Below are 27188 nucleotides of genomic sequence, written 5' to 3'. Positions count from 1 at the left end.
GAAAAATCCTACTAATAGAGAGGTTAAAGTGGGAAGATACAAATTTGAAGAAGTAAGTAAATATAAGTACCTGGGAGTCATGCTGTCAAGTGATGGAACAAGAGAAAACGAAATAAAAGAGAAAACATTGGCAATAAATAGAGCATTCCAAGCCAACAAAAAAATGATAAAAAGCAAAATATTAACAAAAACTACTAAATTAAGGCTCTATGAAACGTTAATTAGACCGACATTAATGTATGGAGCAGAAGTGATGACAATGACCAAGACAGACGAAGAAAATTTGAGAAGAACTGAGAGAAAAATAATTCGGGCAATATTAGGACCAATAAAAACAGCAGAGGGTGAATACAGGAGTCGAAGAAATAACGAAATAAATGAGGAATTGAAGGGACAAGATATAGTCAGGAGAATAAAGAGACAAAGATTGAGATGGCTTGGGCATGTATGGAGAGCAGGAGAAGAAGCGATAATAAACATAGTGACAAAGTGGTCTCCGGCCGGAAGGAGACGAAGAGGAAGACCGAGGTCCAAATGGCTGGAAGAGGTGAAGCGAGATCTAGAGGGCATGGGTATTAGAAATGCAGAAGAAAAAGCAAGAGACAGAAGGAGCTGGAACCGGATATGTAATGCAGTTTAAGAAAGAGAAGAACGGAGGACTGATCCACCTCGAAAACATGGATCTAGAGAGCCTGTAAAGGCGGCGCTACCCCCACGGGGGTGTTTTAGCCACTATATATATATATATATATATATATATATATATATATATATATATATATATATATATATATATATATATATATATATATATATATATATATATATATATATATTGTAGAGTATTTACATTATATTACAATTCTTTGTACAATGGTAATCTTTTTACAAGGTAATTTATTACAATTACATGCTTTCTTTCTGCCATTTTCTTGATGACAGCAAAAATAGTGACAAGTTGACAGCCATCAAATGCCATGTTGCCAAGCATTTTCACATCTTTGCGCAACGTCGACTGTCAACTTTGTTGGGAGTAAAATACTTTTCCCAACATGTTGGGGGCCTTAGGAAGCCAATATTGCCAACAATTATATAGTATATTAAACCAGCTTAAATCTAAACTTAGTAGAAATTCAGATTGTTAGGTTTGATAATATTTCAAATATTTAGAACTGTTTTTTTTATATAAGTGTATAGTGTATATAGACACCTTACCAACCTATACATTGGTATAAAAAAATATTTTTTATAAGAGTATATAGACACCTTATTAAATTTATACATTGGTATAAAAAAATATATTTTTATAAGTGTATATAGACACCTTACTAATTCATACATTGGTATAAAAAAGGAAATTATGAGAATCTGAGTATTATCTATAAGTAAATATAACTTTACCTGTGTTTTTTACAAGACACTCTCAATAGAAATCTATCAAATAAAACTCTTAAACTTTTACACTTAAAAACTAACTTAAATTTCTATCTATATACACAAAGTTACATACATTTGCATACAGGTAATACATATATTGTTGCAAGAAAACCTTTACACAGTCATTTAATTACCAAAATTTGCACTAATATTTTGCACTATAGACTTTTCACCAAAATGATCGCACTAATCACCTTTCTTCATTGCATTGGTTGTATGTTCAAATTAACAGTCTATTTACAAAGCAATTTACAAATGTACAAAGCAAAGGTTTAGTTTATAGGTAGAGGAGCTATCTTTGTCACTGATCCCAAATAAGTCCCCTTGGCTGTTCTTATCTCTACCACCCTAACCTTGGAGTCATTTCCTGGAATTGTTCTCACAATTCTTGCCATTGGCCATTGTAAAAGAGGGACATTGTCCTCCTTAACAAGAACAAGCATATTTTCTGTTAAATTCGGCACACTATGATGCCATTTAGGCCTCGTTTGTAAAGAATTTAAGTAATCTTTATGCCACTTTCTCCAGAAATCCTGCTTGATCTTGGTACACAATTGCCAAAACTTTAAACGATTGTCAGGAATCTGTGTTAAGTTGACTTCTGGGAAGCTTGTAATTGGCTCCCCTATAAGAAAGTGTCCTGGAGTTAAATACGAAAGATCTGAAGGATCTGAAGACAACTGAGTAATGGGTCTAGAATTCAAAACACCCTCTACTTCCACCAACACTGTATTTAATTCTTCATAGGTTAAGAGCGTGTTACCCACTATTCCTTTTAGATGGTATTTTGTAAATCTAACCCCACTCTCCCATAATCCTCCAAATACTGGGCTATAGCTTGGAATAAACTTAAAATCAATCTGTTGATTAGCAGAATAATCAATGATTGTGTTTTGGTAATCTTGACTGCGCTGTATATTATAGAGCTCTTTCAGTTCATTTTTTGCGCCAATAAATGATCCACCATTATCACAATAGATCTTAGAACTTTTACCTCTTCTACTAAAGAATCGTTTAAGTGCAGCTAAAAACGTTTGTGTTGATAGACCTGATAATAATTCAAGGTGAATTGCTTTCACAGCAAAGCACACAAAAACCGCAACATAGCCTTTAGTTATCAGGCTCTTTCTAATTCGCGATTGTTTTATCTGAATAGGACCAAAAAAATCTATTCCTACGTTTTTAAAAACTCTATTTGAATTTACCCTATCTGTAGGCAGTGAGCCCATTAACTGGTTAGCCACTTGACCTTTAAGTCTAAAGCATATGACACAATTAAAAATGTTCTTTTTAATTTCATTATCTGCACTAATAAGCCAATATTTCAAATGTAGGCTACTTAAAATTTGTTTTAGTCCGGCATGACATAACCGTATATGTTCACACCTTATAATAAGATTAGTAACATGGCTATTTTTTGGCAAAATTATGGGGTGCTTTTAATCAAAAGCAATATTTGCATTGTGCAACCTCGCCCCCCCCCCCCCCCCACACGAATCAAGCCCTCACTATCCATGAATGGATGTATTTTTTTTAAATTGGATTTAATGTTTTCTTTTTTATTTAATAACTTGATTTCATTGGAAAACTTTTGATATTGCTCACTTTTTATGATTCTTTTTAAAGCTGTGTCTAATTCTTCAACAGTTAAATTCCCATATTTTTTGTTGTTTTTATTACTTACGTTGTAAGCAAATCTCAAAATGTATGCAGTCACTCGTTGTAATCTACACAAATTAGAAAAATCTGTGAAAAAATTTGTCGACTCTGGAACACTTACAACCATTACTTTTTTCTTTTGTTCTGGAAGAGGTCCTTTCAATTGAGGAATTTTGGACAAATTCAATGAGATGTCATTATTTTTTACAAAATCTGGTCCTGTAAACCAAATTGAATCCAACTTCAAGTCTAGTGGGGACACTCCTCTGCTCAGACAATCCGCAGGATTTTGTTTTGATGGAACATAACCCCATTTAAAATCCCTCGTTAAACTTTGGATTTTAGTTATTCTATTAGCAACATAGGGATTTAAATTAATTGGGTCAGTTTCTATCCATGCTAATACAATATTCGAGTCAGAATATAAATATACTTTTGAAACTTCATTTTTCAATAACAGAAAAATTTTATTAATCAGGTTACTCAGTAAAAGAGCACTATTTAACTCAAGGCGAGGAATGGAGAGTTTTTTGATGATTGGTGCAATTCGTGACTTCGAACACAAAAGATTAATATGAATTTTTTCATCTTTTATAGTCTGTGTATATATTACTGCACCATAGGCATAAATACTAGAGTCACAAAACCCAATAAGAGATATACTAGATCTAGATGCCCATGTGAACTTTAAATTCCTTGGTAAAATAATTTTTTCCATTTGAGCAAATTCACTGGAAAGTTTTTTCCATAAATCTAATAACTCATCAGAAACTACTTCATCCCATTTTAATTTAGCTAACCACAGTTTCTGCATTATTAGTTTGGATTCTACTAAAATAGGTCCACAAATACCCATTGGATCCCAAAGTTTTGAAATAGCACTAAGGATTTGCCTTTTTGTGACACATTAAGGATTTGTGTTTCAAAATTAGTTCTTGGCACTGAGATTTCAAAATTATCTGTTCTAACATTGTACTCAAGTCCAAGTGCTTTAATAACAAAATTGTTTTGAGAGAAATCCGTATCATCCAAATGTTGCAGATGAGTGGGAATTTCTTTTAGAATTGTTTCTGAATTTGATGACCATTTATGCAATTTGAATGATCCTAGGTTTAAATTGAAATTAGTTGCCTTTGAGTTTCAATGGTATCTTCTAAAGAATTGCTTGAACAAAAGACATCATCAACATATGTGTTCTTCAAAAGCACCTCAGCACCTAAAGGATATTGATATTGAAAGTTCTTTGCTAACTCAACAAGACAACGAGTGGCCAGGAATGGAGAACTGCGAAGACCATACGTAACTGTTAACAACTGTATAATTTTTAATGGCATGCTTGGATGTTCTCTCCAAAGAATGTTTAAAAGAGATGTATGCTTGGGATCAATCATGATCATTCTATACATTTTTTCTATATCAGCTAACAATGTATAATCAAACTTACGAAAAGAAATTAATATGTCGAACAGCTCTGGCTGTACTACTGCTCCATTAAACATACATTCATTCAGACTTATACCTCTCTTGGATTTTAAACTTCCATCGAACACAACTCTGACTTTAGTAGTTTTCTTATCTTGTCTTATAACTGCATGATGACTCAGAAAATAATTACTTGGATTGTTAATATCAATTTCACCCAAATTCAGAATTTTTGCATGGCCTAAGGCCACATATTCATCAATGAACTGTTTATATGACCCAAACAATTCAGGATTAACGTGAAGTCTCTTTTCTAGATTTAAAAATCTACTGTGTGCTACTGAAAAAGTATCACCAATATTCAAGCTTTCAACATTTTTCTTTAAAGGCAATTCTACTTGAAAACGATTATTTATTCTACACACCGAATTCCTAAAACTTTGCTCACAAGTAGCTTGATCGTTATCATACTCCACTATGACTTGTGGTACTCGCTCACACTCCCAAAATTTTGAAATTATATTTTCTAGATTTGAACTAACATCTACGCTACTGGTGTTATTTTGTATAAACAAGCTGACTGCATTATTGCACATAAATTTATTTTTTACCACCTCAGGAATTTCTCCACTGACAACATAACCCAAAAATGTGTTTTGCAATACTAAATTGTTACAACCTAACTTTATAGTACCAGTAAGCAATATGCTAAAGAAAATATTAGCCCCTAACAAAACGTCGATAGTTCCAGGAGTATTAAATGCATTATCTGACAACTGCACCGTACTAGGGATAAGCTTACTACTTTCAAATTGCAAATGTGGTAACATACATGTAATATTGTCTATAATATGGCACGTAACTTCCATACTAAAATTATAAATACATGACTCAATTTTTATTGTAACCGATTCTGTGATACTTTTGGCACAATTTGTGACACCTACCAGAGTCATTTGTGAAGCATCAATACTATGCCCTAACTGTTTTGCCAACTGTTGTGTTATAAGAGATACTTCTGACCCAGAATCAATAAGTCCTCTGACTATTAAATATTGATTGTCTTTTGTTTTGACTCTAAATTTTACTGTTGGCAAAAGCACTGTGGTATTGGGGATTCTTCCTACTAACCCTACCTTATGTTGCACTACATTATTAGTATTGCACAAAATAGAATTGTGCTCTGAACTAGAACAAATTTGACATTTAAATTTAAATCTACATTTGCCCGAATGAGCATTTAGGCACACTATACATATTCTGTTTTTTAAAATGAAATCTGATTTATTTTCATAGCTTTCTAATTTAAAGTTTTGACATTGGTATAGCTTATGGCCAAGAGTAAGACAAAACTTACATTTTTTGTCACTTTTATTATTTACAGTAACATGAGAAACTTTTACTTTTTGTAGACTGACATTATCAGCTGCTGTTGTGACTGACTCCAAAGCTAAGGCCCTATTTTCTAGATATTGCAAGAACTCATTAAGGGTTGATAACTTGGAATTGTCTCTGTCAAGTTGAAAACATTTATTAGTGTGTGAATCCAGTTTTCTAGAAACCAAACATACCAACAGAGAATTCCAAGCATCAGTTGGTTCGCCTAGATTTTTCAGAGCAGTCACTTGCTGTTTTATAAGAGAAACAAATTCTCTTAGACTAAACTAGTCCCCTTTACTACTGGTGGCATATCTAAAATTTTATAAATGTGACTACTTACCAATAATGATTCATTGTTGTATCTTTCATCCAACAATTTTAAAGCCTCTTTGTATGACTCATCAGTTAGCTCTAAATTGCTTATTAAAGCCAAAGCTTCACCTTTTAGATACGATCTCAAATAAAACAGCTTCTCTACCTCAGATAAACATTTGTTTTTGTGAATTATAGCTAAAAATAGATTTTGAAATGGTTTATAATCATCTAAATTTACACCATTAAACGCAGGAATATTAACGTAAGGCAACCTTGTCGAAGGCATACCCTGACTCCAATCTGAATTTCTGCTCTTGTCACAATCTACACCTGGTGTCTTAGCCTGACCTAAATTCTATTTGGAAATTAAAACATTAATTTTAGATTGTACATTATAGTACAACTCCTCAAAAGACTCAATTTGGTCTTGATCTTTCTTATCGAAATTTCCGCATCAATATCTGAATACTTAATTAAGAGATCATCAGATTTTTCTCGTCTTACAATAAGTTGTTGGCTCACTATATCTGTGATATCACCATCATTTTGTTGACAAACAAACTCGTTTATTCTAGCCAAAGAGCGTCTATATTGATCTCTTTTACCTTTTAAAATTGTTAGTTCTTGTTTGGAACTCATTGTTAAACTTTTCTTCACAACACAATATTTGAGATTTTTTATTCAGACGTTATAGCTGAAATGTGTCTATCTATATTATTTACAAGCCTTACTTACTTTGCACATGTAATACGTTACAAAAATTAAGCTAGTAGGTAATATATACTTGGCCTAATGTGAATGGTCTGGGGCCCATACTATAAACACGGCAATCTGCTCTTCCTGTGGACAATGGATGGACCAGATTCATCACAATCATGCCATGTGTGGCTCAGTTGCATTATTGCATTTATTTATTGCAGAATATCGGAATAATGGCTGATAGCTGCTGCTTTCATCACGTGGAGATTTATTTTTAAAGCGAAGCACTTCATCATTCATCCGGCTCGAAGGACCAAAATGTGCGTTGGTTTTATTAATAATGGACTGTATTGTAGAGTATTTACATTATATTACAATTCTTTGTACAATGGTAATCTTTTTACAAGGTAATTTATTACAATTATATACTTTCTTTTTGCCATTTTCTTGATGACAGTAAAAATAGTGACAAGTTGAGAGCCATCAAATGCCATGTTGCCAAGCATTTTCACATCTTTGCGCAACGTCGACTGTCAACTTTGTTGGGAGTAAAATACTTTTCCCAACAATCTTTGGTCGGCACACACGTACTTTTCAAAATGTCTTAAGTCTTTCCGAATACCGAACAATCAACGCACTTCAATTATTCCCGACGAATAAAGTTCAAAGTCTTTTAAAAGTCTTTCCGAATACCGAACAATTAACGCACTCCGATTATTCCCGACGAATAAAGTTCAAAAGTCTTTTTTTTCACTTTTCATTTATTTATACTCCACACCGGACATCAATATAACGTGATTTGCTGTAATTACTTATAATTACAATAAACCTAGCGGTTCGTATTTATTTACGACTTTATTATTTATTTATACAAGTTTACTTTACAAACTTTAGCTTACGACTAAACTCTATTTACAAATATGCCCGTATTTATACCCAGTTATACCTGGAACAATCGACGCCCATCTCTAGCTATCAGCTTGTTCCGCCTACGGGACGTACGTTCGAGAAGTCTCTCCTCCTCTCCGCCGAGGACTAGATCATTCGATTACGTCATTCTCGAGGTGTTTACTGTTATACGGTGGTCGGCCAAGATTTCTCTTTCGTTACAATATAAATCAAAAATGTTTTCCAAAACAGACACACACATTTATAATATAATATATACATAATATATTATTAATTAATATATTTATGTTAATATTTATTTATATATACACACACATACATAGTGATACATATATTATGTAATGTGTATGTATATACTGGCATGGGAAATACACGTTACAAATGTACCCGTTGCTAGTGTTACAATTGTATCACAACGACATGCCAATGGTTTGTCAGAATTTTATAACAGATCACGAAATCTAATCTCAATTAAATAAATATATTGATAAATGTATAAAATGATTCAATTCTTATGCCACCCTTTCTAAATACAAAAAAAATACAAAATTTAATTAATTTTACTAGCCAGGCGTAAAAACCAATATTTTCGTCTAACAACGTAACACCCTCACTTAACACCGTCAAACTACGGTCAACATTACACCACTAAATACTTTCTCACATGCAGCGTTGCCAGCTCTAGTCGACCAGAAACAAGATGTTTAGAAGCAATGATACATTTGTACCGCGTTACAATTTTACCCGCTCTCCTCTACTGTTTATTTTGCCGCATACCGTATATTACTTGACTAGTATTATAAAAGTATATTTGTGCTAAACTGACAAATTATTAATTGCTTTGATCTCTTTATTACCTAGCATCGATATAGAGGTTACATTTTTGTTTGCTGCTATAGTCTCTCAAAACGTGAGTTGAAGACTCAAACCACCATGACCTAAGTAAAAGATGTAAGAGCCGTTAAAATGGATAAACGGTCACAAATTATGCTACCAATAAATAACAACTTAAGCATTTAAACAAACAACAGAATAATTCTAAGTTAATTTCTTTTTAAGGCCCCTATACCAGTAGAACCATGGAGCGAGATCTTAAATGCTACCAAAAATGACAGAGTCTGCTTTCAACAAAAATATCCATTTCCTGGAAAAGAGATACCTCAAAACGAAGATTGTCTATATTTAAACGTCTATACTCCAGTGGTAAGTAAAACTAAAAATCTCTTACTTCTTGATGGTGGAGCAGTTGGTCTTATAACTACTTAAAAATATAATCGTATATTAGCATAAGAGTGAAATTGATTGATGTCAGCTTTAAACTTTATTAGACCTACTATAAAAAATCCTAGATAACATTGTCTTCCAAAGGATTTGTTTAAAACCATTTTGTTTTTAACATTATAATCTTTGAATATGTAATTACCAACTGCTTCTTTCTCATCAAAAAAGAAAACATATCATTGTTTATCTGAATTTGAAGTTTTTTTTATTTACAATTTGCTTCAACCAAAAGGGTTATTAGCAATGAACTGAATTTACATCAAATTACAAAATTTAGGTATATTAAATTTGGTTAATGAGTCCTATAGTACGTAAAAAGTTGAGAGTCTTAGATGAATTATTTTCACTTAAACCATCTTTAATTGTAGTTGGTAACTGTTGATGTTGTCGTTCTATAACGTAGAAGGGACAGTCTATTATTATATGTTGCACTGTTAGTTCACTATCACACACATAACACATCGGAGGGGCTTCCTTCTTTAATATAAAGTCATGGGTGATCTTCGTATGACCAAGTCGCAATCTGGACATGAGCACTTGGTCTCTTCTCTTTGTAGGATGTTTCGACGGTAATATACTTTGTTTGATTGTTCTTAGTGTAGAGTTTGATTTGTTCCAATTTGTTTGCCATGTTGTCATGATCTTGTTCTTAAAATATTGCTTTAGATCAGTATAAACGCAAGTAGTTATGATGTCTGTTAACGGATTCTCACTCGCATTTTTTGCTAATGTGTCAGCTTTATCATTTCCACTTATCTCGCAATGTGATGGTACCCAGAGGAACTGAACTAATCTTTGATTTTGTTGGCATATCAAGAGTTCCGCCTTAATTAAGAGGAGGATAGGATGTTTGGGGTATACTTGCTTTAAGGCCGTTAATGCACTTATAGCCCAGTAAATGACCGGTTTGGCGTGTAATTTTCAGGGGCAAGACGGATTTGCTTGAAAATTTGGATTTAGGTTCTACTTACCCTGTATTTCAAAGTTGAAATTGTGCCGTTGGTTTCTTTTACTTGGGGGGTGAAATTTACCCCTTCTCGGGGGTGAAAAAACATATGTTTAAAATAAGTCTGAAAATGGATAAATTGACTAATTCTAAGCAACTTTTGTTCTATAAGGTTTTTTAACTGCTTTAATACTTTTCGAGTTATTTGCGAGTGAAAATGTGCATTTTTCAACAAAAAAAACACGTTTTCTGGCAGTGTTTCGCAAATATCTAAAAAATTAAGTACTTTATCGAAAAAAATATTCTTAGAAAAAATGTAGCCTGTAAAAAAAGGAACAAAATGGTGTATTCACTTGGGCATAAACCCAGAAGAAGCAAAGTTGTATATCATGAAAAATACGTTCTTACTCGTAAAATTCCGAATCGAATGTTTCAAGCTGAAGTAACCAAATAATGAAGCACTTTTCGCAAAAAACTCATAAATACTCTTTTAAAGCGTCTAAAAATATACTTATTTTTATTTTTCATAAAAGTTTGTAGCATCAAAATTATGTGAGTTACGCTCAAAATAAAGTTGGCCGGTTTTTTTATATATAATAAGTCGTGAAAATCTCCCCCTATTTAACATGCCAAATGAAATTAATCGTTACTGCTTTACCATTTACTTTATATATGTATTGCTAATAAGATCTGTAAGTTTGACTAGTTTGAAGTGCTTATTTTTGGAAAAATTTGGTTTTATATTAAAAAAACTTTTTTTTTAATCTTGGAAAAATTACACTCTTTTCAAAATAACTTCAAAAGTATTAGTGTTACGAAAAATCTCAAACAGTAAAAAAATATAGTTTTTACTCGCATAAACACTCCGTTTTTTTTAATTTTATATAAGATAAAATTTGGGTAAGATATGGCTGTTCAAAATTTGCATACACTGGTGATTAGTAACTCGTTCAAGCACTTTTAACTCAAACTCTTAAAAAAAAGGGATTAAAAAAATATATTTAAGTACTCTTATTGCCCTTAGAAAAATCTACAAATTGTTTTTTTTTAGCACTTTATAGCTTAAAAAGTAACCTAGTTATGAGTAAAAAACCAACCACATACAGGATGGGGCATTAGTGCGAGGAAGTCCAATTACTCGTTTGCAGAAGAGATACGAAAAAAGTTATTTAGATAAAGTTGGGGCACAGATAGGACCATACCCTAAATATATTTTCAAATATACAGGGCCACTCGTATTGACAGCGTGACACAAACCTATGTTTTTTTATATGGAATACTCTGTATATTTTTGTATTTTTGGATTCTCCTTGATGTCTTTTTCTTAAAATAAAGGATTTTGTACTATTATATGAGATAGTTTAAAAGATATTTATCTATGGTTTTTGTCATTTCGTTGTAAGTCCATAACATATCGAGGATACATTTATATTTTAAAATAACTTACATATAAAATCAGAGTTTGTAGTGAATTTTGAGAGTAAACTAAATGTAAGGCCAAATACTTACCATGCTGGGTTAGTATAATAAGGTTTATTTTCCTGGTTTTTCCCTCGTGACTTATTATGAGATCACTAACACGAGAATTTTGATCAAATACTACAATTTTTACTACAAAAGTTAAAGTTGATTTACAGAGGAAAGGACCATCTTCCAATAAAGTTGTCGAAGCAACGCAACTCATAAATATTGGCAGTATCATTTTAGTCATCGAATTTATAATGTATAATTCAAGCAATTGAACTCCGTAATTATGTTAATGTTACCATTACTGAATGGAGAGTTGAATAACCTTTCAAATACGCTACCACACGAGTCCTATTCCCTATTTAAAGATAAGGGTTGGGGGAAGTGGAAGGGAGGGGGTTGACAAATGACAGATGTATGTACCGTAAAAATGTGTCCCCATTAGATCAAAAATCAACCTGTTTCGTCATTTCGTTAAAATCTAATAAATACTGCCAAATATCGAGGTGGACTGTTTTCTTTGGCCCACACTGTATACACAATGCAACTATTCGAATTTCTTCGCAAGGGGTCATTTTTATAACGGTAGAAATTATGTGGCAACAAATTTAATCAGTAAAGGAATCTAAGTTTAATGTGACCGTATAATTAGATAATTCCAAATTGCTTGAATTTACAATTATATAATTTTTTTATCATAGGGGTATTTTTGACCCCTAAAAAATTAAAATCAACTAACGGCAGTATTCAAATTTTGAAATAAAAGGTAAGTATAACCTAAATCCAAATTTGAATGCAAATCAGTAACGACATGGTATTCAATTACATTGTTTGTTTGAATTGTAACTATTCTAGGGGGTGAAATTTAAGGGTTAAACTGTGATAAAATCTTAAACTATGTTATTTCATGTTAATTGACATTCATTCATTTTATTAAAATATGATTTCCTAAAAAATCCTCCTAAAAAATAAAAAGCAACCAACGACACAAATTCAACTTTGAAGTGGAGGGTCAGTAGAGCCTAAATCCTAATTTTCATGCAATTCGGTGCTGCCCCTTAAAATTACACGGTATTGCCGTATTTCCCGTTCATTTACTGGGCTATTAGGGAATCGCTAATGATTATTGAGAATTTGATGTCATGTGTGTTAACAAACTTTAATGACTGGAGGATAGCAAAGACTTCAGCTGAGAATATGGAGGTTTGGGGAGGGAGCTGGTAGGAACTGTTATAGTTATCTGTTGTGAAAGCCGCTCCTACTCCATTTGCAGATCTGGATGCATCGGTATAAATATGGATGTGATCATTAAAACTATTTAATAACTCTAATAATCTCTTATTGAAGATTTTTGCTGGTGTGTCACCTTTCTTGAATGCAGATAGGTTTGTATTACAAGCAGGGAGAGCAATTGTCCATGGTAACATGTGTTGGCTGACTTTAAAATATTGTAAGTGGGTGGAATTATTGTGTCTAAGCTGTGTAACGTTGCTCTCACTCGATGATAAAACGGAGGATCCAATCTTTTCCCACAATTAAATGTTGATGGAAATCTATCTGTAAATGTGTTTTTATAAACAGATACATGTGGGTTAGTTGATACTCTTAAGGCATACATGAGGCTAAGGTATTCTCTCCTGAGTTGAAGGGATGGTTCGCCTGATTCAACATACATACACTCAACTGAGCTTGTGTAGTGTGCTCCCAGTGCAATTCTAATTGCTGAATTATGAACTGTGTCTAGAACTTTCAATAGTGAACCTTTGGCTGAGTTGTAGGCAACAGTATAATCTAGTTTTGAACGAATTAGGGTTTTGTATACAGTCATAAGAGTTTGGAAATCGGCACCCCATTGTTTATGAGAGATACTTTTCATTAAGTTAAGGCCGTTTTGAACTGACAGACGGAGAGAGTGTATGTGGTCTTGCCAAGATAGTCGGCTATCCAGTTTTACTCCCAAGAAGTTGATCGATTCTGAATACTTTATTGGTAATTTTTTTAGGAATAGTTTCGGTGGATTTATTTGTTTCTTTGGAGTTTTACTGAAGATCATTGCTTTCGTTTTAGTGGGTGAAAATTCTAGGCCAGTAGTATTCGACCAATTCTCTAGTTTGTAAACGGCTTGCTGTATATGGGTCGTCATTGTTGATATATTTTTACCACGACAGAATATAACAAGATCATCAGCAAATAGACGGGCTTTGACTAATGGGCTAAGTGATTTACCGATGTCATTGATGGCAATAAGGAAAAGTGCAGCACTAAGAGTAGACCCTTGAGGAATAACGTTTAATTGGATTTTAGAGTCTGAAAGAAAGTTGTCTATTCCAACTTTAAAGTTTCGCCTATATAAAAAATTATTAATAAACTTGATAATATTTCCTTTAATCGACCAACTTGACAGGATTCTTATGATATCTGATCTCCAGATTGTATCATATGCACGCGTTATATCAAAAAATACAGCCAGATATTCTTGACCACATTCAAATGACTCATGAATTACAGATTCAATATCCACTATGTTGTCTAATGTAGATCTGGACTTTCTAAATTCACTTTGTATAGGGCTAAGTAGCTGTCGATCTTCTAGGTACCACATTAGTCGGTTGCTTACCATTTTTTTAAGTACTTTACACATATTAGATGTTAGAGAGATTGGTCGGTAAGACTCTGGGTTCGATTTATTCTTGCCCTGTTTAAGAACTGGTACAATAATGGAATCGTACCAATCAATTGGGAAAACATTATTTGTCCAAATGAAATTATAAAGAGCCAAAAGATATTGTTTGCCTTCCGTGGGCATAGCTTTTAAAAATATCGTAGGGATGTTGTCAGGCCCTGGGCTAGTGTCTTTAACTTTGTTTAAAGTTTCTAACAGTTCATCCATCGTAAATATGACATTTAGAGGTAAATTATTGTGGTCATCAAGATTTATACAGGCATTACATATTAAATTTATTTTTATGGACTAGGAAATTTGTAGATAGATTTTCGTCACTGCTATGTTGTTGGTATACGTTTGCTAGTACGGAGGCTATTTCTTGCTGAGTTGAATAAATATGGTTATGATATTCTAGGTAATGAATGGTGTTAAATGATTTTTTCCCGTACATTCTGCTTATCATTTGCCAAACCTCAGAAGTCGGGGTAGATGAATTTAAAGATGATACATATTTTTTCCAGGCTTCTCTCTTACTCTTCTTTAAGGTGTATCTACAATACGCCCTTAATCTTTTGAATTCTAGCTGGTTATTTAAAGTTGGGTGCCTTCTTAATTTATAAAATGCCTTTTTGACTCCTTAATTGCTGCTTCGCAGTGGGAATTCCACCACGGGACTGGAGCACGTTTTTTTTTTTTGGAAATTTTGAATAACCTATGGACTCGTGAGCTATTGACGTTAAAAACTGTACGAGATGGAGTACTTTGGAGTTAATATCAATATCTGTATCAAAGGGCTGAACCAACTGAGAAATTTTTTGTGAAATTAAAGAGGAATATAGAGACCAATCTGCATTTTTCAGACACCATTTATTGGATGGAATTGATGAGGAGATATGGTTATTGTTCGTAATTAGGATAGGAAAATGATCGCTTCCATGCAAATGGGATGTCACATCCCACGACAGAGTTGGTTGTAAGACAGGGTCACAGAGGGATAAATCTATTGGGGATCCATTGCCGGTGGAAATATTGAACCTTGTGATTCTTCCATCGTTAAGGATATTCATATTAGAATCGGTAACAATTTGTTCGATTTTACGTCCCAAGGAATCTGTTTTTTGCCTCCCCAAAATATATTGTGGGCATTAAAATCGCCTAATATAATACGCGGTTCTGGAATTTGATTGAAGAGTTCAGTTATTTCTTTTATGGACGGGTCTAAGTCCGGAGGAAAATAAATATTACATATATTGAATTTGTGGGGGTCTTTTATAGATACTTCTGTTGCCTCCAACTCAGTTCTTAAACGTATTACTTCGGTATTAAATGAGTTGTGGACATATATTACTACTCTCCCACTAGCATTGCTAGCAGTTATTCTGTTCTTATAATACGGAGTATAGTTTCTTAAATTATGACAGTTATCTTCTTTGAAGTGGGTTTCTTGTAGGCATATTACAGATGGTTTAAATTTAGCTATAATTAATTTAAGTTCTTCTAAATGGGTGTAATACCCATTTAGGTTCCATTGCAGTATACAGTTGAATGTTGTATTAAAGTTATCAGAAGCGTCGCTGCTATAATCACTGTGATCAGTAGAGAAAGAGCTGTAGAGAAGTAGAGAAAAGATATATGCTGTTTATTCATTTTAGTTTTTAATCTTGTACAGCGACATTTCAGATACTTGGGAGTTAATGCTGGATGGATTGTAGTTAAAAAATTGAGTAGTCCTTCGATATCTTCTGTATACGTTTTTGCAATGCTGAGAGGATCTGCAGAGCCGTATGCATTTTCAAAGAAATCAATTAGTTCTTCCTGGGTTAAATATCCGTTGTCAGAATGATCTTGAAAAAAAGAACTAGTGCATTTAATAAGATCTTCTGCTAAATTCTTATTATCTTCAGGAATAGTTTTTGCTTTCTTAGATTTACGCAGAGGTTCTTTAAATGGGTTCTGGTCTACTGATGTTGAAGGAGACGTTATTTCTGACACCGCTCGTTTAGACGATTGAGTGTCAGAGGATGTAGGAGGTTGATTTTGGCTGTGATTATTCATTTCAACATTATCTGGCTGGATAGGTGTTTGAATAGGATCTGAATATAATAGAGAAGTATTGGTTGTTTCTTTTGATTGTGAACTGGTAGATTGTTGCGAAGATTGTGAAGGATGGATAGTTGGCTGAGCATCTGTTATGATGGGGTGGCAATTTTGGATATAATTTGGTTGAGAAATAGGTGATGAATTTTCGATAGACGTTTGAGTGATTGTATTTTTTTTGCACAGAGAGGCTAGATGACCTTGTTCTTTACAAATGTAACAAGACTGTTTTTCAAGTGAAAAATAAATTCGATAATTGATTTCTTCATAGTTAATTAATATAGCCTCAGGAATATTTTCCAGATTTTTAGGAGAAATGTAAGTATAGCGTCGGCAACTCAAGATAAGCTTAAATAAAGAGTTAGTTGTTCCTATTCTTAGAAAATCCAATGAAGTTATTTGATGAATTGCAAAATTTTGTAGTTGGGTCTCTATAATACTGTGAGGTATTGATGGGGGGACATTAGAAATTATCAGTTTTTCGCTTGGTGTGACTAACTTCCTGCCTTGGATACGTTCCTGATTGATTACTATTGTTCCGTTATCTGTTCTTAAAAATTCGGTGACTGTTTTTTCAGTAGTAAAATATACGCAAATACGATCATTTACAATCCTGGAAATGGCGAGAATTTTATTGGGATCGACCTTAGTTGCTATGGCATTTAAATAATCTTCAATTTTAGTATTTGGAAGTGAATTAAACAAAATGGCTTGGTTTTTGCTTGCGAATTTTTTGTTAGGTTGAGTCAGAGCGGTTGAATATAATTTTGATTGATTCGATGGATTAATGACATCTTGAGAATTTTGAAGTTCAGAAGATCTCTCCTCTGAAATTTCTTGCATATTGGGCCTATGTTGCCTGATTACGGCCCTGGTACTTGGACAGGTTCATTAGTAATTAATCTACTTAATTACCTCGGTACTGGTATTTATAACCGTTGTTTACTGTTTGTTGATTAAATAATAGTAAAAAACTGGTCTAACTTACAGTTTGATCCCAAAATTGGATTAAGCACTATATAATACACTACTATACCAACTTTGATAATTTTCTGACAAGTAAAACCACCTTAATTTTGATAAAAACTAAGAGCTAATCGGAAACACTGTTTACTAGTTAAGAAACCAGTTTCGAATCCAATTTGAAGTTTTTTATTCGGGCAAAAAATGTGAAATCCAGAAGAGCCTTCAACCTGACCAAGTAGATCGAGTTCTTCTGTAAATACATATGATCCCGATTTTACTATTTAACACAGTGATTCTCAACCTGTGGGGCGCGCCCCCCTAGGGGGGCGCGCTTTTAGCAATGGGGGGGCGTGAAAATATAAAAAAAAACACCTAAAACATTGACTTATTTACTAATATCAAAGCAAAACAAAATTCTGACAAACATAAAAATAAAATACCCATGAACAAGGAGCTATACATAGTTATGAGCACTGAATACTAAATCAACAACTTTAATGTAAGTTAGTGACATCCTTGGGCCTGTTTTGCAGAGCAAAGCTTATCGAAACAGGGTGTAATATTAGAAATAGACGCTCTCAGTTCTTTCTTTATATTTAGCTGCGATCTATATTTGGTCTTTAAAGCAGCCATCGCGAAAAATCCTCTTTCGCAAAGGTAGGATGGTGAAAACGGTAATAGTATACGGAACGCTCTGATTTTCAGTGCAGAAAACTCATCATTTACCCCTGCCCAAAATTCAAAGAGGGCTCTAATATTAAGCTGATTCTTGATTTGGGCATTTGCTGTGAAGTCTATGAAGGTTTCTTCTTCTGCAGTAGAGAGCTCTTCGGGTGTAATTTGAAACGGATTCCCGACCCACTCATAACTATTCGGTACCTATTAATTGGTCGTCGGTAAAAAAATATCTTTTAAAATTTTTTGTCAGCATTGCTAAATGATTTTCAATGGTTACAAAAACAACTTTCACGTGTTGTTCTTCAGCCTGGTAAGTTTTAAAACATTCATCCACATTTTCAAATATTTCTAGGTTTTTTGCTTTAAATTTCTGCTCCACAATTTCAATTTTCTACAGAAAGCGGTAACTTTATCATTCGTATCAAATATATGTGTATTGGCCCCTTGAAGTTGTAAGTTCAAAATATTTAGTTTCTCGAATATATCAACCAAGTAACTCAATTTCATCAAAAAGAAACCATCGTGAAAAATCTAGGCTTGCGGCCTCTTTTCTTCTTCTAGAAAAATGGCGATCTCATGTCTTAATTCAAAACACGTTGTAAAAATTTCCCACGTAATAACCAGCTTGCCTCACAATAAAATAATAATGCTGAATTTACTGCATCCATGTCTTTGCAAAGTACAGAAAAGATTCTAGTTTTCAAAGGTCTCATTTTTATGTAGATAATTAACTATAGTTACAACCGTAGTTAGCACAATATTCAAGCCAGAGCTTCTCTGTTGATCATACAGTGTCTTTATTTTTGCTTCATTTATGTAATCATTTAACATAACAAATAATTCAAGCGACTTTGCTATCAATTCTATTGGTTTGCAGAAAAGTAGTTCTACTACTGTTCTGCCATCACAAAATCGAACGTAGGCAATAAAATGAGCATATTTATTGCTACTGTTACTGTTGCCTCATCAAGCTGAATCGAAAACAGCTTTTCACGCAACTTCCTGATTAGCTGATCCTGTACATATTCAGCTATGTCACCAATTCGGCGGATTTGCTATCATTTGATAGAAGTATACACCCCAATTTTTTAGCAGAATTATCTCCAAACACAGTTTCTACAATTTTGATGGCAGTTGGTAATATAAGATATTCACCAATAGTGTTAGACTTTTTAGATCTGGCTATTTAATATCAGACTTTATAAGAGGCAAGTAAAGCTATTTCATTCACAGTCAAAGTTTTTATTAAAAGTAATTTTTGCTTTTCACGCCATTTTAATTTTAACTCGAAGAATTCTCGGGGTTTGTTAATGTACTCACTATGAAGCGTTTCCCAATGTCTTTTTAGCTTATTAGGTTTCATGCTGCTCAAGGTATATTATTATTGCATAGATATATTGTTATTGAACGAGGAGGGAGGCGCGGTGAAAATAATTATGGAAAATTGGGGCGCAAATGGTAAAACGTTGAGAAACTCTGATTAACAGAACCTACTTACTATTTTTTTCAGGATCCGTCAAAGATTGTTTCTCCCCTTCCTGTTATGTTCTATATCCATGGAGGAGGATTTGTAACCGGGGCCAGTCACATTGATTTCCATGGTCCCCATTATTTAATGGAACATGGTGTCATTATTGTCACTACGAATTATCGCGTAGGTCTTTTTGGTAAGTAAAACAATAATGTCTATGAATTTATTCTTTTATAATAAGCAAGAGGTAAAGTTCTAACAGAAGTTGGTTTGGATTGCAGAGACTTTTAATTTGTATAATTTCAAATATGTACTGAAATCAAGCAGCAGTTTTAGTAGACGGTTTGGAATCAGAGGCTCTTAATATTAAAAAAAGGAATATGGTAGGGATACTCTCGTCGCACCTGCTTTTCAACGTTTACTACGAAAATAAGTTTCAGAAATACACTTTCTGAAAAATAAGCAGGCGCGCATCCAAGGGGGGTCAATGGGGTCAATTGCCCCCTCCTTGAGACTTCGCCTGGTGTCGCCTTTTTTTAAGAAAGAGATAATTACTATTGAAAATAAATAGTGAGTTTTGTGTCCTTTGACAACTGAATAACGGAATGAAACATAAAACAGAATTCCTTCTCCAAAGTACGTGTTCTCGGTCTTACTGTATGGTGTCGAGTCTTGGACTGTAAATAAAATCGATCTGCTTAGCTAAATCGCCTTGAGGCTTTCGAAATGTGGTCTATAGAAGATTTTAAAAGTATCTTGGGTGAAGAAGATTCGAAACTGCACAATAATAGAACGTCTCAGCAAGACTACTAAGATTATAAAAAGCATCAAGAAGAGAAAAGTGAAGTATTTTGGACATACAGTGTGTCCACGGATGGGGTGCCCAAGAGGAAAAACTTTTTTATTTTCAGTTTTAGCGAAAAATGTCATTCTTGATAAAAAGTTTTGCTTGTTCTAAAACCCCCTAGAATGAAATAAAATTCAAGTTTTTCAAATCCTGCCTAATTTTATAGCTAATTTTATGTAAATCTCTATAAATTTTTGCACCAGGTTCGAAATTGTAACAATAATAACTTGGGAGAATAACCCTTTAGAAGCTTCTTTTAATTATGAAGCCAGACTTTGTCGTTCTCCTTGAAACATCCAATTATTTAATAATTAAATAATTATTAATCTAATAATTTTATTAATGAAATTTATCACAAGATAAATTCTTTATTGAACGCTTAACATTGTCGAAAAAAATGACAATTCGCAAATTATTTATCGGAGTTGACAGAGTTACTAAGCTACATCCCACATAACAATAATGTTCGCATCATGTTCTAAGCATATCCTACCAACATTCGTCGAAGTATATCCTTTTTAGTATATGCGTAGTACAAGCATAGCATGTACCATAAAAAACATTCTAAATTTCATGTTCTTTTCATGTGCTTCAAAGAATATTCTTGCACCGAATATACTAAGCACATTCGTGTACGTAGTATCTCGGAATGTTCGTAAAAGTTTATTCTTAGAATATACCTTAATCGAATATTCTTAGTATATGCGTAAGTATGTGCAAAAGTATATGCTTAACACATACTTGTATTTACTTTTAAAATATCTTAAAAATAATATACTGTATGTACCTATAGGAAGAAGAATAATGTTAGCCTATAGATTATTATCTTCGCGTTAAGAATAATTAATAAAATTTAGGTATTTTGGTAGGAACTATACTAAACTATCTAATTCATTTTTTTAAACCGTTTTAATTGTATGGTAAAAAAGTTTAAAACATAATTCTATTGAAGAAAAATGAGAAATTCTCGTTTCGTTTTCAATTGCAATGATACCATTTTGATTTGAGTTAAGTATTTATACCTATAATTTTCGGGAATCCGGAAACGGCCATTCATTGTCATTCTGACTCTTGCATTGCATATTTTATACCTGCACAAGGGAAGGGGGTAGGTAACAAAAGGGCAAAATATGAAAATAGTTTCCAGTACAGTTCTACAGTTAGGTTAGGCATTTATACATTTAAGTATTTCTAGCTACAAGGACTAAAACATTTTTAAGAACATAAAAAGCAGCTTGAAAATAATAAATTCATATTGGTACTTCAATATTTCCTAAATATCTAGTAAGTAAAAGTATGTATACTGTATTTATAGATACCTATAAATTTTAGTAATTTACATACATATTATATATATTTGGCTATTATATAATATATAAGCAGCATATTTTTATTTTGATGTGCACATAATAACTAAATATATTACTTATAATTTTATACAGGGTGTCCCGAAAAGAATGGTCATAAATTATACCACAGATTCTGGGGCCAAAAATATGTTGATTGAACCTCACTTATCTATATACAATAGTGCACACAAAAAAAGTTACAGCCCTTTGAAGTTACAAAATGAAAATCGATTTTTTTTCATATATCGAAAACCCTTCGAGATTTTTTATTGAAAATGGACATGTGGCATTCTTATGGCAGCAACATCTTAAAAAAAAATTGAAGTGAAATTTGTGCACCTCATAAAAATTTTAAGGGGGTTTTGTTCCTTTAAACCCCCCAAACTTTTGTGTACGTTCCAATTAAATTATTATTGTGACACCATTAGTTAAACAAAATATTTTACAAACTTTTTTGCCTCTTAGTACTTTTTTGATAAGCCAGTGTTTATCGACCTATTTTAAATATTTGTCGAATCCACCACGTATTTTGTATATGGTTAAGTACGATTATAGAGACCTGTTAATAATCTGAAAATGTATTTATAATTTACATTTTTAGGTATATTTTGAAAAAGAAGCCATATCTCGATAAAAGGTGATTTGTCAAAAAAAGACTAAGAGGCAAAAAAGTTTTAAAAACACTGTGTTTAACTAATGGTACCACAATAATAGTGTAATTGGAACGTTCACAAACATTTGGGGGGTTTAAAGGAACAAAACCCCCATAAAATGTTTATGTAAATATATTAAAAAAGAGGCCGCATCTCGATAAAAACTGGCTTATTGAAAAAATACTAAGAGTCAAAAAAGTTTTAAAAACGTTGTGTTTAACTAATGATACCACAATAATGAATTAATTGGAACGTATACACAAGTATGGGGGGGGGGGTTTAAGGGAACAAAACCCCCATAAAATTTTTATGGGGTGGACAAACTTCACTATAATTTTGTTTTAAGATGTTACTGCCATAAAAATGATACATTTCAATTTTCAATAAAAAATTTCTAATAGTTTTCGATATATTGAAAAAAATCGATTTTCATTTTGGAACTTCAAAGGGCTGTAACTTTTTTTATGAGCACATTTGTACTAAGGTAAGTTAGGCTCAATCGAACTATTTTTGACCGCAGAATGTGTGGTATAATTTATGACCACCCAAGCAGCAATTTTTCGACGCATTGGTTGTCAGTACAAACAAATGCACTGTATATAACGTTGCCAGAGAGCATTTTCAGTTGTTTCGGCCAACGTCCCCTATCGCGACTGACATTACGATGTTACAACTTTAAGTAATACCTTTAGTTATACGGGCAACTAATTTATTACCATTGTGACAACTACATATCACAGTTCAGTTTTTTCAACAATCGCAACGACCTAACTTAAAAACGTTATAATGCTAAACTAATTTACGCCCTGGCCGATTTGGGTTTTCTGGCCGACTCTGAAGTTGTCTGTCACGACCCTAGGTGTCGTTCTAGGTGTGTGACACCTTTGCGGTAACTTCAGAAGGAGAAAAATAATTTACTTTATAACCTTATTTTTTTCTTATTATTATATGTTTTATTTTGCTGGAAATTTTCGATTTATTTAACAACCTGTTAATTTGTTTTTTTAATAGCTCGTTTCCATTCCATTGTCCACTGTTTTATCAGTAGATTTGATAACCTTAATCTTTCAATCTTTGTATCAGCTTTAGTAGGCGGGGTTGCCAGGTGAGTTTTTACTCTTTCAGTATACTTATAGCTTTGCTTTCACAAAATCAGTAGATTATTTTTAGGCCATGTAAATACAGTATACTTATACAGTAATATGCATATCCGTCCTAAATATCCCAAAAGGAATTCCAAAAATTGGAGACCTAATTATTCCAAACCATTCGATCCAAACCACCAACATAATTACCATTTTTTAGCTAAAATCTGCTAAATCAAAAAATAAAATATACTTAAGGATTTTTGGGATATATTTGGGATTTTTGATAATAAAAACAACAGCTAACTTAAGGGGATAGGCGCAAAATGTCGCCTGTTAAAATGTTCAATGTATTTTAAATGTTTACATTTTTTGCGAATCCTGAGAAAACTAATAAGTATTTTGAAAAATTTAAACGCAGAAAGAAAGATTACGTTATTACCGAGGACCGAAAGTCCCTGAAAACTTCTATAATGTTTATTTTAATAAGTTACAGGGGTGAAAAAAAGAAAAAAAATTAGTGTGACTTTTAATTCCAAATATCTCATTCAAAAGAAACGTTTTGGTTTTTCTAAATAATGCAGTCTTTCATTTTGCGTTTAAATTTTTCAAAAATACTTATTATAGTTTCCTCATGATTCGAAAAAAATGAATTGGTACATTTAATAACTAGAATATTTTGTCATCCCCTTATTTTAACATCTGCATGTCTGGATCAAATTCTTCAAACAATTGTTTCGCATTTAACATTATAGAAACACGTAAACACAACATTTTTTGTTTTGCAAAATTACATATGTTTAGATATTTTAGTTTTCCATCATTAGCTTCTAATAGGCTCACCGAATGCCAGAACTCTTCAATAACACCTGAAATACTGCTTGCACTGTTACTTGAAATCTGCAAGTTTGTTACACAAGAATCCAGTTTCCACTTTCATTTCTCTGTAACATTGCATCATCTACGTCCTGAATCTTATTTTCGGTAATGACATTAGGAAATTGTAACCAAATGTCTGAAAATTAATTTAGAAATGGGGTAAATACTATTAAAAAGCAAATTTTATTTTAGTCATAACAAAATGTTGAAATATACCAAAAATCTACTAAAAAATATTGCCTACTAGAATATTTTAAAAAATATCAAAAACCTACCAAAAAAAAGTAGAAATCTCCTAAATGTGACAACGCTGTTAAGGAGAATGCTACACTTTTGACACTGGTCACATGACCTCTGTCACCCAATAAGAGGGTGCGTTCTAAAATGGTTGGGATAGTCGGCGCGGCCGGGTTTTGGTTGGCGATTGGACTTCTAAGTTGTCTTTTCCGTCTAGGGTTGGTAATAAGGTATTTTTTTAGTAATATTGGTAATATTGTTAATGCACCATTTTGGTTTTACTTGAGATTTTTGAGATGTAAAGGAAATGAAAACACAGGATATAAAAAATGCAGGCATTTTTTGATACCTTTAAAAGCACCATCAATACATTAAATTTATACAGAACATCTTTAACATAAATTTTGACTTTTATATTAAAATTAGATTTTTTAAATTTGCATATTTTTTGTCAAAAATGTCATAAAAAAGGAGCGCGTGTGTTTTTTAAAGGTGAAATATCCATATTTGACGGTAATCTGAGATGCGTTCATAAATTTCACATCAGGTAATTTTGTTTAAGTTCTTTATGTATTTATGTAAATTTAAATACCTAATACGATGTCAAAATAGTTACCTTTTTGGTTTTCGCATTCACCATACAGGTGTTAAAAGTATAGGTAAAAAAACATAACCAGTCTGACTCCTTGAGCAACCATTGTACGCGCAGGTTCTTTTTATAGTCGCTTCAGTTGTCTTATGCAACGCTTACGAAACGATGTTGCTTCACAGGAGGTTGCCTAGGCAACGTCAAGACAACTCAAAAATCGTCCACCAAATTAGTGCAGAATAGGGTCGTCTTCTAGGCAATAACAACGTTGTAACAAAACGTTGCCACGCGGTAGACAACGTTGTCGCGTCGACAAATTGCTACTTGGGCAATCTTTTCGGGACACCCTGTATATAGGCTACTTACCCATATAATATTTATTATACATAGGTACCTATATAACTAACTAAAGTTTATATATTTTATACTTACTTTTTACGTAATATTGTAGAATGTAATAACTACATTCTCATATGCAATTAGAATATATTAGTAGAACCTAGGATGAGATTGGGTGATGTTGAAAACATACTTCTAAGAAATATAGCACATCCTTGGAACATTCTTCCCATATACTAAAAATATGTGCGATAGTACATTCTAAGTATATACATGGAAGGTATATAGCACTTCCTTGGAATATTCTTCCCATATACTAAAAATATGTGTGAGTACATTCTAAGTATATAACTAGAAGGTATATAGCACTTCCTTGGAATATTCTTCCCATATACTAAAAATATGTGCGATAGTACATTCTAAGTATATAAATAGAAGGTTTATAGCACCTCCTTAGAACCTTCTAAAAGGTATGTTCTTGGTATATACTGAAAAGAAGTGCGGTAGTACATTCTAAGTATATACATAGAACGTTTAAGTACTGTAATGTAGTATATACTCAGTATATGCTCTGCACATTCGCAATGGTAATTACGCATATTCTAAGTATATACTTTTTCTGAAAAGTATGTTCTATGAATCTACTAAGAACATGAAATTGTTATGTGGGATTGTGCCTCGGCAACACTAGATTATTGTTACGATTTCGAACTTAATTTTACTGCAAAAATTTATAGGGATTTACATAAAATTGACTAAAAAATTAAGCAGGATTTGATAAACTTGAATTTTATTTCGTTTTATGGGGTTTTAGAACAAGCAAAACTTTTTATCAAGATTGACATTTTTCGCTAAAATTGAAAATAAAAAAGTTTTTCCTCTTGGGCACCCCAGGCGTGGATACACTGTATAATGAGAAGTTTTAAATATAGGTTGCTACAAAATATTATGCACGTAAAAATAAAAGGCAAACGCAGTCCAGGACGAAAAAGCACTTCGTGGTTGATTTAGGGTGGCAGTGAATAAAATTAAGATAGCTATGATAGTAACCAACGTTCTGAAAGGATATGGTACATGAAGAAAAATAAACTAACAGCCCATACCGAAAAAGAATCCTGCGTCCGCGAGTGATGAGAAAATTTTTATTTCATTGCCCCCTCCTTGCAAGGTTGCTGGATCCGCCGTTGAAAATAAGCATGATCATGAGTGAACGGTGAACTAATGCGCAAATTGCTTAAGTCCATTTTTTCCGAAAATTGTTTAGTAGTAGACGGTAAAAGCTACCGCCTGACAATTACCACAAGCGCCATTATTTCTTTATTTCGCGCCAATTTTGCTAAACGAATTTTGCTGAAGTCCAAACGTTCTTTCCCATTCAGACGAATATTGTCTATGTCAGTGTTTCTGAAGTTGTTTTGATTGAAAACGTTAGAAAATGTAAGTAAATAAATATATTTTGACTATTATTATTGATATGGATAGAGTATATAAATAGAAAGTTTGTTTAAATATTTTTCCGCAAATCGCCAGGAAATTTTGACATTCCTGTCAAAATTTCTTGAAGAAAAAGTCAGGACTTCCTTACTGTAAGGAAATGTCATTTCCTTACTGTAAGGAAATGATATTTCCGTACTAGCCCGATCAAGGAACACAAAACTTTACAAAAACCTCAAAAAAATTAAAGGAAGGATGAAAATTTGGGAATAGGTAGTTGAAATTATCTATTATTATATAAGAAAAAGTTTACAATTCTAAACCGTCTCCATTTTACAAAAATAGGAAAATAAGGGTTGGTTTTTCATTAAAAGTGCTGTATTT

The 27188-nt window shown here is 32.8% G+C and overlaps 1 protein-coding gene across 1 annotated transcript in view; it reads left to right on the top strand.

Moving 5' to 3' along the window:
* The window catches only part of LOC114333510 (juvenile hormone esterase-like), a 130196-nt gene that overhangs the window by 33193 nt on the left and 69815 nt on the right, over positions 1–27188 (top strand). Inside the window, exons 3-4 of the mRNA XM_050643797.1 lie at positions 8881–9024; positions 19432–19588. Coding sequence (XP_050499754.1) covers positions 8881–9024; positions 19432–19588 — 301 coding nt within the window. The remainder of the gene's footprint in view (positions 1–8880; positions 9025–19431; positions 19589–27188) is intronic.

Source organism: Diabrotica virgifera, chromosome 2 (assembly GCF_917563875.1).
Source record: "Diabrotica virgifera virgifera chromosome 2, PGI_DIABVI_V3a".
Classification (NCBI taxonomy): domain Eukaryota; kingdom Metazoa; phylum Arthropoda; class Insecta; order Coleoptera; family Chrysomelidae; genus Diabrotica; species Diabrotica virgifera.
Note: the sequence above shows the minus strand (reverse complement) of the source record. Positions and strands in the feature narration are given on the sequence as shown.